The 16,151-nt window shown below is 36.7% G+C and overlaps 2 protein-coding genes and 1 long non-coding RNA gene across 3 annotated transcripts; 1 reads left to right on the top strand and 2 right to left on the bottom strand.

Annotated features, from left to right (window-relative positions):
- Positions 1 to 1,855: 1,855 nt before the first annotated feature.
- On the bottom strand, positions 1,856 to 7,256 carry LOC125600808 (protein ALWAYS EARLY 1-like). The gene is made up of 18 exons (XM_048773400.1): positions 6,947 to 7,256; positions 6,575 to 6,686; positions 6,313 to 6,411; positions 6,159 to 6,224; positions 5,987 to 6,064; positions 5,609 to 5,798; positions 5,181 to 5,410; positions 4,861 to 5,107; positions 4,620 to 4,691; positions 4,271 to 4,524; positions 3,853 to 4,155; positions 3,599 to 3,774; positions 3,258 to 3,534; positions 2,999 to 3,172; positions 2,801 to 2,914; positions 2,542 to 2,619; positions 2,251 to 2,454; positions 1,856 to 2,174 (listed from the first exon to the last, which is right to left on the bottom strand). The coding sequence occupies exons 2-18, from the start codon at positions 6,671 to 6,673 to the stop codon at positions 2,001 to 2,003; spliced, it is 2,835 nt and encodes a 944-aa protein (XP_048629357.1). The 5' UTR covers positions 6,674 to 6,686; positions 6,947 to 7,256; the 3' UTR covers positions 1,856 to 2,000.
- A 2,307-nt stretch (positions 7,257 to 9,563) lies between these two features.
- Positions 9,564 to 12,062, bottom strand: LOC125600813. Its single transcript, XR_007333926.1, has 2 exons — positions 10,210 to 12,062; positions 9,564 to 10,082 (listed from the first exon to the last, which is right to left on the bottom strand). It is a non-coding gene; the product is annotated as an uncharacterized LOC125600813 (long non-coding RNA).
- A 119-nt stretch (positions 12,063 to 12,181) lies between these two features.
- LOC125600809 (kinesin-like protein KIN-14S) lies at positions 12,182 to 16,033 on the top strand. Its single transcript, XM_048773401.1, has 12 exons — positions 12,182 to 12,492; positions 12,591 to 12,674; positions 12,934 to 13,043; positions 13,119 to 13,218; positions 13,293 to 13,556; positions 13,631 to 13,910; positions 13,995 to 14,156; positions 14,235 to 14,450; positions 14,544 to 14,581; positions 14,682 to 14,845; positions 14,931 to 15,044; positions 15,126 to 16,033. The coding sequence occupies exons 1-12, from the start codon at positions 12,342 to 12,344 to the stop codon at positions 15,876 to 15,878; spliced, it is 2,436 nt and encodes an 811-aa protein (XP_048629358.1). The 5' UTR covers positions 12,182 to 12,341; the 3' UTR covers positions 15,879 to 16,033.
- The last annotated feature ends 118 nt before the right edge of the window (positions 16,034 to 16,151 follow it).

Here is a 16,151-nt window from a genome sequence, read left to right as displayed (position 1 = left end):
CTGAGATAAATCGAGCAGAGTTTGTCAAGCCGTCAAAGGAGTCTTTTGTTAAAAGAACGAATCATGTCGCTGCAGATGGTTGCGGTCCTTTAAGGAGTGAAAACATTGAACTTTGTCAAAACAATGGAGACAGTGATAAGGATGGTCGAGCTTGGAGAGGAGACTTCGTGAAGAAGGATCAAATTTTCACAAGTAAAGGGGTTCTGAAGGCAACAATGGAAATTTTAGCGATGAAGAATAATTTCGATTACACTGTTATCAAATCCACGAGAAAATGGTGGTATATTCGATGTAAAGATGCATTGTGCAACTGGACTGTGCGTGCAGAAGGAATAGATGGGTCTACATATTTCATGATCAACCAATGTGATGGAAGACATTCATGTGCTCCTTCAAAGAAAAGGAAATTCGGAAAAACAGCATCAGCAAGAACAATTGGGACTCTGATACAACATCGATTTGATGATGCAAACGATGGCCCAAAACCGAATGACATCATTCAATTTATGAGAATGGAGCATAGTTGTGAGATTACTTATTGGCACGCTTTGGAAGCTCGTGAGTTTGCTATTGCAGCTGCTAGAGGTATACCAGATCGCAGTTACTCTAAAATACCAGCATATTTGCATATGATTAAAGAAGCAAATCCTGGATCGCAGTTGTTGTTGATCTGAGTAACTCGGGGCTCCTCGCCCTCCTTAAAAAGCCTCTTCGGTAGCTCCTCAGACATAGCTACAAACCGTGACAAAATTATTAGTTCAACATGTAAAGGTTTCAATATCATCACACAAATAATAATGTATAAGATGTTTAACCAATCCGTGAAACAAAATTATTTTAAGAAACACGCCAAATCATTTTTAAAAAAAACCAAGCTTTAATGGAAGAACACTTCGATTTCGTTTAATATGAGAATCTATAGATGAAATCCAATACCTTCTGTGAAGAATTGTGAGACTGAGAGGCGAAATTGATGGAAGAACACTTCGAAAATCGATTTGACCCGACGAAGAGGAAGAACGATTCGCAGCCGTTGTGTCTTCAGTGAGATCGAAAAGGATGGTGACGGAGACGAGAGTAGAGACCACGGGCTGATGAAACACCAACGAAGAACAGAGCTTCTCACCGTTGAACCCTAAATCGCCGTGGGAGAGCGACGAGTCTACGACGGAGAAGACAAAGAGAAAGGGGAATTAGGTTTGCGGCATCCCGCGTCTCCTTTTTTCCCATTTAGTGTTTTTTTTTATTTTTTAATTTTTATGGATTTTAATTTTAACATTAAAATCTATTACGAAAATTATTATAATTTATAATTTAAATTCAACATAATTTGTAAATTAAGGGTACTTTGGTATTTTACAAGATCTAAAATCCTATTTTCCTAAAATATCTTCTAGAAATCCTAATGTGACAAATCCAAGTTCAAAGTGTCCTATTTATCCAATTTTCCCTAATTATAAAACTAATAGATATCAGATAAAGTTACAGACTTACAGTTGTAATTATGTTTCAGTTTGGTTCCAGTTATGTTTCAGTTGTAATTAAATATCGGATGATTCAAACAAATATTTTGAAAAAAATATTTGGGTATTATTTTTTTAGGTAAATTGAATAATTTTAAATATCTAAAATAGAAATATTCATGTATATCGGTTATTTTTCTTGTATTTATAAATATTTAAATAATTTCTGTATTTTAAATATTTGGATATTTTCGGATAAGATTTCGATTTTTGTTTTTAAGTTCCAAAAATATAGAAACTATTCAAAGAACTTCGGTTCAGTTTTGGTTTTGGTCCGAATTTTTGATTCTCGGTTTATACGCAGAAAACTAGTTTATTAGATAGTGTTGGGCTTTCAGAAGAGAGTGAATTTTATTTCAAAGGCTTTAAAACCCGAACTGGCCCAATAAAAGAATTTAACTGTTCAGTTATTACCTAACTAAAACTAAACTAACCTTTACCATCCATCCAGACAGTACAAATAAAGAACTCGAAAAGTTAAATTTTCATGGGTTTTACAAGACACATAATTTGATTCGTGATCCACCCCATACAAGTCTGAATATCTCTGTAGATGGGCATGTTCTGGGGACACCTTGGCTCCAAGCTTCTCACTGCTATCTCCATCACCTGAGCTATATCAGCTGGTGGGTACTGCTTCTCTGTGCACCTCTGCAAGTTCTCTTTCCATTTCAGTCATATGTAAAAACAATGATTTAGATTTAAACTTTCCTTTTTTAATTTTTACCTGAATCATGAGCCAAGTTGAAAGACAAGAGGCGATAAGCTCTGAAGTCATCAAACCTTCAGTGTTTGAGGGAGACCAGCTTTGATGATGATGATCAAAGCTGCCATTGGTTTGGCCTTGATGCTTTAAACCAGACACTATTGAGTCTAAAGCTTGTAGAACCACATTCCTTTTGTCTTTGTCATCCTTTACCAAAGATGCAGCCTACAACAGCACATAAGGTAAGACTTGTGTGCCTTTGCGTTCTCTGTATATTATTTGGATACTACACTAATAGTTGATCGCAACTACCTTCATAGCTGCATCCACCATTGCTTGTGCTATTGACCTTGAACCACTAACTATTCCAAGCATTTCTGGCCCCATTTCCTGAAAAGCAGAATTAAAAAAATATTCTTCAAAAAACAAAAAAAAACAATATTCTTCACTTGGCAAAAAAAAAGGTTTATACTTATCAATCTAAAGGCAAGTCTCCACGGGCATCCAATACTCATTAACTTGAGCCTATTTATTTACCAATAGCCACAAATAAGGCATACACAGTCATTACCTCTGCATCTGAAGCATACTCCAACATCAGAGCTCGTTGGTTTTCACCTTGTCTTGCGTTGTCATTAGCTATGTTATATGATTGATCAGTAGTGACTCGCTTGTCCCTATCATCCTGTAGAGACTTATTGAATCATGCATAGAGTTTACCAAAAACGTGCTGAAAAAAAGAAAAGAAGATCAAAACGTCAGTGTGTACCTGTTTCTTAGGAGGAACCATGGAGAAGTCGATATTTTCAAGTACAGGAGGAGGGAACAAAGCAGATTTATCAGAGCTTGGTTGTCTGTTAAGCTCTGCTTCTTTGCTTTCGATTTGCCTCATCAGACCGTCTGGCATATATTCCAACGGATTTAAAGGCATGATATCAATGTCCTGCCAAATAAAATAAAAAAAAGGATTCGTTAAACCATCTTAAAGTCCACAAGAAGTGACTTGCGTCAACATTTTGTGATTTTACCATAACCATGTCGGCGCCCAAGTCATCAAACAGAACGTTGCACTTGTTATGATCAACAGTAAGAATCTTGCCATCACGAACTTCACGTGTTTTAGGATGGATGGCAATGACTCTGTTCCCCACTGATAAAGGCTGAGCAAAATCTCTAGGAAGCACTTCCCTTGCACCTGCACGCAGCTCTGTGTAATGCTTTCTCGCAGATTCACGATACTGTTTGAGTTTATCCCGCTCTTCCTGTATGAACTTCTCAGAGAATCTCCGAGTTCTACCAAGAGAACTGAAAATACACAACAGATGAGTAACCTTTTGCAAATCTTTACATATTAAAAACTTTAACAAACCTTTTAATGACGCTCCATTCAAGACGAGTAAGTCTTGGAGTACCAATCCCCAAATGATTTAGAAAATCAATGAACTCCATCTTTGCAAACCAGGGGTAGTCAATAGCACTGTAGAACCATTCATATATGCACCTTCTACGTACCAATGGACATGACAGACAAGTAGAAACTTGCTCCTGTAAATGGAATAAAAATAAATAAAATTAGCAGATTTTTGAATGAGTCTAGGAGAAATAAAAGTTAGAAACTCCCACCTTTAATAACTCTTTCTTGCAACTATGTGGCTTCTCATGAGTGGTTTCAGAAATTTTAGCTCTCTCTCGTAAACTCTTCTTCAAACTCATCTTACGCCTGTTTGGTGGTCTCTGCGGCAAACTCGCTGGACCTGGACCTGAAACTTGTGTAGCTGACACTACTGCATCTGGTTCAGTTATTTTCTTATCACTAGGTGAAGAAGATTCTTCCGCGGTTTTTGCAGTTCTCAGCTTCTTTGGTGGACTCTGATCAGCACGTCTCGCTTTGAACATAGTCTTCAAATCATCATCTTTAGCCGATTCCTGCATTGCAATAAACAATAAATTACTTAGGCATAAGCCATAAGCTTTTTGATTGAAAAGACTTTGTCAAGGACCCTACAGATCACAGAGTAAGATTAAAAACCCAAGTAAATACCTTATCATGTAGAGTTTTACGTTTTCGTTTTAAAGTGCCAGCTTCCTCTACGAAACCAGCATTAGCATCAATGGTTTCCTGCGCAGATTTTGGTTTTCTAGTATTAGCAGGTGAAATTGCATGTGGAAGACTGTCTTCTGGTCCTGCTTGTTTTGATTTTCGTCTTTGATAGCTTCTGACAAAGGTTTCCGGAGTGTGAGGTTTCTCATCCACGTTATTAGCTATTATGTCTTCTTTCAACTGTGGATTTGATTCTAGATCCAACACAAAACATTAGAAATAAATAAAGAAATATGAATGGTCGAAGTGACATTCACACTCCAGAATATAAAAACATTTCGTTGTTCACCTGATTCCGTTAAACCATCAGGAGACAGTAAACCTGACAATGCAGCCAATGCTTGCAGTGCTTCAAATTCATCTACACAGGAAGAGACAAGCAATAACTTTCAGATTCTGATATATTCAATTCTCAAAAGATGAAGCTCTCCAAGTTAATAAGACAATGTGGTATAGATAAGCAATCAAATATATCACTATGATAAAAAATATAAAACAGGATCACTATTGAACTTATTGTTGCGTTTTACCTCCAGATTTGAATCCCTCATTGGCACTGCCGGCTTCTCCGCTGTCATTAGAAGCAGCTCCTTCTGCTTCTTCGCGTCTCACATTTTTCCCCTTCTGGGGAACCTCCACGGTACCAACCCCTTCCGTATTCACCAACAAAGCTCCACCAGGCGCTGCCTTTATATGCCTTCTGTCTCGCCTTATTCTCACCACATTCCTAACCATGGAGCTAGCACCGTGCTTGGATTGAGCTTCCTTTGCTTGTGACTGGCAAAAGCATAAAAATTAAAATTGTGTGTGTTTAATGAATCATGATAAGTTGCTAGCGCTAGAAAGATACCATTTTTCCATTTGAAGTGTTGCCATTGACTTCTGCTCTTCTATATTGTGATTCTTCTCCCCTTCTCGCTGCATTTGCCATTGCTAGCGCTAGTGTATCATCGTCATCGGCATCAAGTTGCTTCTTGGCTCTTTTACTTGGTGGCATAGAAACTTCTCTATCTTCCCTCTCGTATTCACTTGGTACAGGAAACCGAGGTGTACGTTTACCAGCGGCACGCCGCTCTATTCCTGCAGAACGCAAAGTAACAAACCACACATTCTTTAACATATTCATTCACATGTATTTGTTAGGCCTTAAGATAAAAAGGTAGCTTGTTGTTCATTAACTCAACAATTTAAACCGAATAATAATCAATTAATCATTTGTTTAGCATCTTTTGAACAATAAATTTTAGAAAACTTAGTTGCGGAAAATGATGATTGTACCATAAGCTTGTGTCAGCTTCAGAAATGGGAGGCAGCCTCCCGCTGATGCAACTGAATGTGGTGGAATAACTTCTTGGCGAAAATCACTAGACGAAAGTTGAGCCAGTTTGCGCTTCTGATATTTAACCGAAGCACCATGGCCTTCTTCTTCTTCTTCTTCTTCTTCTTCTTCTTCACTTTCGCTCTCCTCCTGCAAACATTACCATAAGCATGTAACAACTGGACCAGACAACTTTACTAAAAAACAATCTGCCACATCTCTCCCTTGTTTACAAGTAAATATAACTAAAATTTCACAACTTCAACTTCCCATTTGAATTTTCAAGCAGGAAGTCATTTAACATGAACTTTAAGGTGTTAATAAGGTAAATGACTCACTATGACGCTGTAATGATCAGTCATCATTGCAATGAGGCCAACGACAGAGGCAGTTCCCTCGGGCAGAGATAAATATGCCTGGAAAGAAAACACAAAAAAATCAAATGGATGAAAAGGTATTCATGTTTAACATAATCTCGTTTTAAACTGTTAGACTGTCTTGTATTCATACCCGGTTCATATTAAAAAGAGCTTCCACCATGTCAACAGACCGGTTATTCCTTACTACAGCAGCTACCTAAAGCAGTTTCAAGAGAAGAACTTAGTATTAAAAACGTTGAAGTCATACAAAATTTGAGAAAGTAGTCACATACAATAAAGCTTACCTTCTTCCAGTCTCTCCCATGCTTCCTATAGGCCTCATAGAAACGCTCAAGCTCTACTTTCGTCCACTGAGGTCCCAGCTTATCAGTCAATCTCTTCTTCTGAGATAAGAATAACACATAGATACCAAAAAATGCGAGTTAAAAATCTGATTCAGACTCTAAGAAACAAAGCACTAGACGAGGGTCCAATCTTTGAACTAAGTGACTCCTAATAACATAGGTACGAGCATCAAAGTGAGTAAGATTTGGTGAAAAGACTCACTCTTGGCTTGGTTTTGCTAGAGTTCCTTAACTCTTTCTCTGGAGAAGCTTCTTTGTTGGAACGTTTGTACACACTCTTGGACGTCCTACTGGGCCCCATCTTCCGGTTTTATCTGCGAAGTGATTGCAACCAAAGTTCAAATTAAACCGATCTAACCAAGAAGACAAAAACTTTTGCTCTCTTCAACGAAATTTGAAGCAATCGATTGAATAAAGACACCAACTTTGCTTACAAATTCGCAGCACCCAATCGGAATTAAAAAAAAAAAAAAGTGAAATTCAATTTTCACACAAAGCTTTTCAACAAAATCAGATTAAAGTGAAGTCCGAAGAGATCCCGTTAAAACCCTAAAATCAGAAGAGATCCACTCACCGATTACGCAGCTCAAGGAGAATCGGTTGTTGAATCTCTTCGATAGATCGGTGAGAGAAAGGATTGTAGAGAGAGAGAGAGAGAGAGAGAGAGAGAGGCGTTGCCGCGAAACTTGAATAAAAAGGCCGACTTGATGATACTTGAGAGCCAATAGGCGTTTGTTTATTTATTTTGTTTTACCACTCTGAATATCTGAAGCTTGTGATCCTAGACGACCACGTGTCTTCCCGTTATGTATATCCACCGTTGGATATTTTTGAGGTTATTTAGGGTTTGTAGTAACGGCTTCATGGGATTGTATTTGAAAAAGAGAAATTGGGACTCCTATACAAACATAACCGCCAAATTTGCAGATATGGAAAAGTGTATTTTTCATCGACACGCGCTTGATTTTATGACCATTCTGCCCCTACGGAGAAAGTTAAAAAAAACTTGTTTCTTTCTCTCTCTCTATCTTTTCACAAAAACCTCCGACTCTAGATCTCTAGGTCATACGCCGGAGTTCCGAGAGCTCAGTCTCCCCATCTTCCAAGGCATAATCAAACGTGCCCCAGATGGTTACGAAACAGAGCTCCAATTAATCTACAAACAGTTCAAAGCCTCCGTCGATCTCTTCCGACAGCAACTGCTCTCAGCATCTCTTCCGTCGGAGGCATCGGTTCCGACCCTTCCGTTGCCAAAGACCTCGCAATATAGCCATGCTCCTAGCTCACATCACTCGGTTATTTCCTCTTTCTCTCGCTCTTGAACCTAGAAATCGAAGCCTTTAAGAAAAGTAAAATCTTTCATTCTTTGATTCGTCTATGGAAAACGAACAAACAAAAAAAAAGTAATTTTGAAGAAGAGGAAAGAGCAAAGCGTTGATTTTGAATTTGCTCAAGGGGAGAAGAGAAGTTGGTCTCTTGTGTTCTTCCGTCGAAGCTTTGATCTGAGTTAGTGCAGATTCGGTTTGGATTAGATTGTGAAGGAAACAGAGTATTACAGAGTCTGAGATCAAGAGAGCTTACTACATCAAGGTTTGAATTTTATCTTTGGGTTTCTGGGTTTTCTGTTTTCGTTGTTCTCATAAATCTGGCAAGAGACTTTTTTTTTTTTTTTTTTTGCTGAATTTGGGAGAAATGGCAATTCGATTAGTCAAGAGTTGAGATTAAAGTTTGAAACTCGATGTGAACAAGTATAGTGATTGTTGGCTCTTTTGTTTAATTTCTTACACAGGCACGCCAAGTTCATCCAGATAAGAACCCTAATGATCCTCAAGCTGCACACAGTTTCCAGGCAAGTTCAGTTTTCTAATTTTTTTTAGAAAAACAATTTCTGATTGTATAACCTCTGATTGCTTTTTGTAGTTTGACTTGTATAATCTGTAGAATATTTGGCTTCTGATTTGCTAGTTACACTAATGGTGGTTAACAATGTTCTGGATTTTTAATTTGCTGTTTTGTTTCTCTTCTTTAGAGAGGAGATTAAACGGAGAGGACTAATAAGGAAGAGTCTGCTGCTGATGAGAAAAATGTGTTTCTTTTACCGGAGTTTGAAGATGAGATCAAGAAGTCAGATTTATTGGTGCAGATGATGAATGTGAAACGCCGAAGTCAGATTATTTATGTTTACAATGTTATATCCGGCTAACAAGCGATTCCTTAGAGAGCTAATTTTATGTTTGGCCCTACACAAATTTAATTATATGTGATGTTATTAGTTATAGAGTTAATTTTATATTTAGCCAACACCATGGCGATTAGTCACTAAAATAACCATACATACTATACTATAGATATTGTTTTTATATACCAGTAAATCGTCCTATTAGATTACTATGTTTAGCCGTACACAAATTTATAGAGCTAATTTTATGTTTAGCCATATACAAATTTAATTATATATGATGTTATTGGTTATAGAGTTAATTTTATGTTTAGCCAACACCATGGCGATTAGTCACTAAAATAACCATACATACTATACTATAGATATTATTTTTATATACCAGTAAATCTCCCTATTAGATTACTATGTTTAGCCGTACATAAATTTATAGAGCTAATTTTATGTTTAGCCGTACACAAATTTAATTATATGTGATGTTATTGGTTATAGAGTTAATTTTATGTTTAGCCAACACCATGGCGATTAGTCACTAAAATAACCATACATACTATACTATAGATATTGTTTTTATATACCAGTAAATCGCCCTATTAGATTACTATGTTTAGCCGTACACAAATTTTAGAGCTAATTTTATGTTTAGCCATACACAAATTTAATTATATATGATGTTATTGGTTATAGAGTTAATTTTATGTTTAGCCAACACCATGGCGATTAGTCACTAAAATAACCATACATACTATACTATAGATATTATTTTTATATACCAGTAAATCTCCCTATTAGATTACTATGTTTAGCCGTACATAAATTTATAGAGCTAATTTTATGTTTAGCCGTACACAAATTTAATTATATGTGATGTTATTGGTTATAGAGTTAATTTTATGTTTAGCCAACACCATGGCGATTAGTCACTAAAATAACCATACATACTATACTATAGATATTGTTTTTATATATCAGTAAATCTCCCTATCAGCTAACATGTAAAATATCCCGATATATCGGAATATAACCATTTACTAATTAATATAACCATTAATGATTCTAGTAATTTTAAATCTAAATATCAACTAACATGTAAAATATCCAGATAAATCGGAATATAACCATCTAATTTACAAAGGATCTAAACAAGTCACATTATAACCGGCTAACATAAATATCAACTATATGAATTGTACCTATGTGAGTAAATCTAACATTATCCAAAAAAAAAGATGAACACAAAAACTTATATCTATTAGCTGGCTAAACTAATTTATGGCCTAGCAACGAACCTAGGTTGAAGACATGCATTCTTCTTCTTCTTGATTCAGTCCTGTGGTGGTGGCTCTGGCTCGCCTTAGTTGACTCTTTGGTCACTGTTTGCCTCCGGTTACAGTAGTCCAATTACCCCTTCATAAGAACCATCGCCGCCACTTACTCCGGTTTATAGTCTCCACCGCTAACTCCGGTTTCCAGAACCTTGCAGAGTTGGCCACCAGCAGCATAGTATCCGTAATCATGCGTACACACACCACTAGGTTGAATTAGTAAACACACGAAACAACTTTGCCGAGCAATCAAAACACCAGATCGAGAATAATCTAGAAATGTAAGTGACTAATACATCTTTTTACAAAATAATTGAAAGTTCAAAACTTTACAATGGGGATGGCTGAAAGTGTGGAAAACCAGTGGATTAGAGCCATCTGCCACAGGAGGAACACATGTCGAGAAGGTTATCAGAAAGATTTCTCTGGTGGTGGTGCACCACCGTGTTTCCAGATTTATGTCTTCCGTTCATCGCCTCTCCACTCTTAATTTTAGTTTTAGTTTTTTTAACTCGAATCAAAGCTCCAAACAGATTTTTTTAGTTGGATCTATCTTAAGGATCTTAACTAAAGTTTGTTTTTTTTAATTTCTCCGGCATCTCCTTCTCTCTCTCTTGACACATAAAATTAAAATTAAAAGGTAGAGTAATAAACGAAAAATATTGATAGTTGTTTCTCTCTCTCTTTCTAGATTGATAGGGTTAAAAATGTCATTTTGACTCTAAACGGGCTGGGCTGAATCATGTTTTATTAACTTTTTGCATAGCTGCAAATTATTAAGTTATGCTGTATTTTTGATGCAAATCGCTCTTTGAAAAATACCCTTATTTCGAAATAAATAAAAATACATACAAAATAGATAATGACGCTGAGAAATGGAAAATTTCTTTGTTATAGTGGTGGGAAAAAAAAATCTAAACCATACCAAATCAAACCGATTCATTCACGACCCATATCAAACCAAATTATATGTTTAAACCATTTGGTTCAAGATTTTATCAATCCAAATGGTTCAGTTTTAACCAAACCAAATGATTTTAAACATGAGTTTTTAGTTAGGCTAATTAACTATGACAGTAATAATATTAAGATTTAATATATTTAAACTAAACAACTAAATATGATTTATACATTTTTACTTCTAAATGAATAGAATCAACACAACTAAAATAAAATAAAAGAGTATGAATCTCCTGCATTAACATCAAAAACAGAAAATTACCTATGGTATTTATATAAGATTTGAATATAATAACATAAAATTATTAGATTATATCTTATAATTTATTGTGATATTTGGATTTATATTTAAATATAAAGAAAATAATGATTTTTCAAATGGTAATTTGTTTATCTTCTTATCAATCATAATTTTGTAATTAAACTGTAACCCAACTAAAAAATCAACTCGACTGAAATGAATAGACACAAAAAAAAAAATTAAATCGAAATAAACACAAATCAAACTGAACTAAAACTAAATCGAACATAAACCAAACCGAACTAAAATTATACCAAACCAAACTAATTTGGATTTACTTTGATTAAAGTTTTCTTATACCAAATAAACTAAATCCAAACTCAAATCGAATCCGTAATTATTGCTCACCCATACTTTGTCAGCTCACATACTTACTCTATAATATACTGTCTTATGTAATGAATCTAATCACCATAATTTTGAATTCATATTTTAACGGAGATACAACAGAAAATTTTAAAACATAGATTGATGGCCAAACTTTTAACTAAGATATATCATTCATTATTAATTTAGCCAAAATCTAAGATTATATTAGTCAATTAGAGAGAAACAAATAACAAGATATACTAAGAACATCATTATCAATATTGTTTTTTAAAGAAACTACCATTTAAACTATTTTGAAAAAGAGAAAAAAAAATTTCATATGAGACTAAAAAACTGATAAAATCTAACCGAAAAAATCTCATAAACCATGTATCACTTGAATCAATGGTCTAAATTTTTATATTTAAAATTTAATTACAAAATTAAGTTATATTTAGCATTATATAAAATGATCTCCATGGGTTGTTAGATTTTATCAAGAGAATACATTATAGCTGCATTTGTAGATATGATTTGGGCAGTGGAGAACGAATGGTGAGATAGCCATGGAACCTGCTTGGTACTGAAGAATAAGCCATATCCAGATTCTACCAATATTGATATCGAAAATCAAGTAGATTTTGTTCAGACAGTTGAAATATAGGGGCGTATATCGAAAATTAGCATATACGGGAGCTTTTTCTAAACTAATTGGAAGTTTAGGTTTTTTTTATTAATTAATGAAACATAGTCTATCCTTTTTAATGAAACCCTCCTAGCTAAGGGAGAAGGTTTGAAGCTTTCATGTTAAAACTTAAAAGCGCTTTAAGGATCCGTTTCGGTTAACCCGTATTCGGATCCGTTTTCTGACGCTCCTAGAGATGAATGAACGGTGATGATATATATAAACGTTACAAAGCTCCTCACATCCAACGGCTCATATTCATCTCAAATTCAAATTCCCCCCCTCTTACCTACACTCTCTCTCTCTCTAGCTCATTCTCTCGCTCTATTGCTCTCGTTCTCAACCAGATCCGCCATGGAAGGTACTAATCGCAGTTTCCTGATTGATCTGAGTTTCTTCCGATTCGCTTTCTTGATTCGAAACGAAACGATTTCGCTGATTAAACACGGTTTTTGTCAGATCAACTCCCAGAAATTTGCAGCGATGGTGTTTCGCCGTGTGAATCGAAGGAATATTCTGCTGAAGATCACGATCCCGACGCTGGTAATGGTTTTTCTCGTTGTGAATTTTGAATTTCGCGCAGTTTTTGATTCGATTGCTTGATCCTTCGTCGTAGTAGATCTCTCAATCCATTAGTTTCCATGTTGTTTTAGATCTTTTATTCGTGATGGAATCCAATTAGGTCTTTAGAAGATTCGAATTAGGGTTTAGGGTTTATAACTTTATTTGATGAATCTGAAACTCCAGTCAGAAAAGTAGAATGAGATTGATTTTGCTGCATTACTGATTTGGCTGATAATAGTGGAAGAAAGTGAGGACTCTGTTACAAGTGGAAGCCAACAAGTTTCTCCTAACGGTGAACCAACACTCCCAATTCTCCAGAAAATTATTGATTTGAGTAGCTTAATCAAGGTACTCTCCCTCTTCTTTAACAAGTTCCTTCTGAGTTGCAATTGAAAGGAGTATAATTTGGAGGTTGTTTTACAGGTCTTGAAGGATGAGCATGCGTTGGTGTCCAACCAAGTGAAAGAAATCAAGAATTGCTGCTTTGTAGAACCGGAAATGTCAAAAGCTCTCCAGCTTCTGAGTCAGTACCTTTATTTTAACTTTGTTTAAGGCTTGTTTGCTATTTTTGTAATTGATGTGTGAGTTCAATGGCAGCTACTGAGCTTGGAACTCTGAAAAGGCAGTACTTGGAAGAGTCATCAGAGAGGAAGCGGTTATACAATGAAAACATCGAACTCAAGGGGAATATCAGGGTCTTTTGCAGATGCAGGCCTCTAAACCAAGCTGACATAGCGAATGGCTGTGCTTCTGTTGTTGAGTTTGATGCGTCCCATGAAAACGAGCTTCAACTGCTTTCTACCGATTCATCCAAGAAGCAGTTTAAGTTTGACCATGTTTTTAAGCCTGAGGATGGCCAAGGTATATTGAGCCGTTACATGTTTTGGATAAACCTTTGCTCTGAGTTCTCTTATCTGACTGTTCCCTTTGTGCAGAGACTGTTTTTGCACAGACAAAACCTATAGTTACTTCTGTGCTTGATGGTTACAATGTCTGCATTTTTGCCTATGGCCAAACTGGAACCGGAAAGACATTTACGATGGAGGGAACACCAGAGAATAGAGGAGTGAACTACAGGACATTGGAAGAATTGTTTCGCTCTTCAGAAAGTAGAAGTCGTCTCATGAAATTTGAGCTATCTGTTAGCATGTTGGAGGTTTACAATGAGAAGATAAGGGATCTCTTAGTTGATAACTCAAGCCATCCTCCTAAAAAGTAAGTCCTTCATTCTCTTTGTTTGACAATATAATAAAAACGCCTCACTGTATCTCTGTCTTTGTCTGTGTTGAATTAATGAAGGTTGGAAGTTAAGCAATCAGCAGAAGGAACTCAAGAAGTCCCTGGATTAGTCGAAGCACAAGTTTTCAACACAGACGAAGTGTGGGATCTGCTCAAAAGAGGCTATTGTGTTAGATCTGTGGGATCAACAGCTGCAAACGAACAAAGCAGCCGCTCTCACTGGTATGCAAAAGGGTTTGGAAACAAAAGCCATGTGAAACGAAACCTTACTCATACAATAAAAGTTTTCTTTCTGTGCAGCTTGTTGCGAGTGACAGTGAAGGGAGAGAATTGGATCAATGGCCAGAGAACCAGAAGCCATCTCTGGTTGGTGGACTTGGCTGGAAGTGAGCGAGTAGGAAAGGTAGAAGTTGAAGGAGAAAGGCTGAAAGAATCTCAGTTTATCAATAAGTCATTATCAGCACTGGGTGATGTTATCTCCGCGCTTGCATCCAAAACAAGCCACATTCCTTACAGGTTTTCCCCTTCTTCCCCTCTGTCAAGACATTTTCATTTGAACTTCACTGATTAAATTTTGAAAAACTTTTTCTCTCCTTTTTGTTACGCTAGAAACTCAAAGCTCACTCATATGCTACAAAACTCTTTGGGTAAGTAATATGTGTCCTTATATTTCCTTTGCTTACATGAGCCATAAGATATTTTGTTTCTCATCTCCATGGTGTGTCCATTTCACTGTGACTTAACCAGGTGGAGATTGCAAGACATTGATGTTTGTTCAGATTAGTCCTAGCTCTGCTGATCAAGGAGAGACGCTTTGCTCCTTAAACTTTGCTAGCAGAGTTCGCGGAATCGAAAGTGGACCTGCCCGGAAACAAGCGGATGTGTCTGAGCTCCTCAAGCTAAAGCAAATGGTAACGTGATTCCACTGCACTCCTATTCATCTAAGCTTTAAACATATCTAAAGCTGATTCTTTTTGCTGTCTCCTTTATAAACAGACGGAGAAGCTGAAACAGGAGGAAAAGGAAACGAAGAAGCTGCAGGACAATGTGCAGTCACTACAGCTACGTCTCACTGCTAGAGAACATATATGCAAAGGACTTCAAGATAAGGTAGTCCAGCTTTAACTAATAGGTTTGATGTGTTTACTGTTTAGTGTGTCTCTTCTTCTAACGATTTAAATCATGTTTCAGGTTCGTGATCTGGAATTTCAACTAGCAGAGGAGAGGAAAACCAGAATCAAGCAGGAGACACGAGCTCTAGCGACTGCAATATCATCATCAACAACAGCATCTAAACAATTACCGACAATCACAGAGAAAAAGCCACCTTTGGCTCCCCCAAGATCAATGAGAATGCCACTCAGAAGAATCACAAACTTCATGCCGCAGCAACAACCATCTCAGGGACCTACCAAGAGATTCTCAGACGCAACAAGCAAAGAAAATCATAATAATAATAATAATAACAGACTCAGAGGGTCATCATCCATGGACATCAATACACTAATGAAACCAAGAAGAAGCTCCATCGCGTTCAGACCAGCTCCTCCACCACTAGCCATCGCATCAGGTAATAATAAAACACTCCAGCCGAGAAGGAGAGTCTCTATTGCAACGTTGAGACCAGAACCATCATCTTCTTACATGAACATGACTACTCCATCACGCCCTGCGTTCCGTGGTGGTGGTGGTGACCCGAGAAGAGGGAGATACTCTAAGCTCTTTTCTCCAGACCACAATCTGGTGACTCCAAATGCAATGAAAGGTAGCAGATTCAAGAAGAGCCCTCTCGGAGGAGGGCCGAGACATCCCACGGTGGTTGCGTTGCAGAAGAAGGCTGTGGTGTGGAGTCCGCTTAAGTTCAAGAACAGAAGGCCATCGTTTATAGCGATGCGAGCTTCTTCTTCTTCTACTGCTACCGATTTGGTCAGGAGGGAACAGTAGTGGTCTTTTCATTCACTGTCTTTGTGAAAGTGTGTGTTTTACATTAAATAGGATTTCTGTTTTTTTTTGTATAGTTCTACAATTGATTTGTTTAACTACAACTCTATTGAGAGATCTTGTGCTATGGCTTTGATATATGGGATGAAATTCAAACCTCGGCTCAAATGTAAGAAGAAACTATGCAACAGAGTGCATCGCTTCGGAAACAGATAACATAAGTTATATTCACATTTTGTTTATACAACATCGTAGTGTTTACTTCACTAATGACTC

Source organism: Brassica napus, unplaced genomic scaffold (assembly GCF_020379485.1).
Source record: "Brassica napus cultivar Da-Ae unplaced genomic scaffold, Da-Ae ScsIHWf_2397;HRSCAF=3098, whole genome shotgun sequence".
Lineage (NCBI taxonomy): Eukaryota > Viridiplantae > Streptophyta > Magnoliopsida > Brassicales > Brassicaceae > Brassica > Brassica napus.
Note: the sequence above shows the minus strand (reverse complement) of the source record. Positions and strands in the feature narration are given on the sequence as shown.

Excerpts from the sequence above, each read along its gene's own strand:
- LOC125600809 (XM_048773401.1), top strand. The coding sequence starts at position 12,342 with ATGATATATATAAACGTTACAAAGCTCCTCACATCCAACGGCTCATAT. Across the intron at positions 12,675-12,933 it reads AGATCACGATCCCGACGCTG|TGGAAGAAAGTGAGGACTCT; the intron begins GTAATGGTTTTT and ends GGCTGATAATAG. Across the intron at positions 14,451-14,543 it reads ACAAGCCACATTCCTTACAG|AAACTCAAAGCTCACTCATA; the intron begins GTTTTCCCCTTC and ends TTGTTACGCTAG.
- LOC125600808 (XM_048773400.1), bottom strand. The coding sequence starts at position 6,673 with ATGGGGCCCAGTAGGACGTCCAAGAGTGTGTACAAACGTTCCAACAAA. Across the intron at positions 3,775-3,852 it reads GCAAGAAAGAGTTATTAAAG|GAGCAAGTTTCTACTTGTCT; the intron begins GTGGGAGTTTCT and ends TTCCATTTACAG. Across the intron at positions 2,455-2,541 it reads TGGTGGATGCAGCTATGAAG|GCTGCATCTTTGGTAAAGGA; the intron begins GTAGTTGCGATC and ends GTGCTGTTGTAG.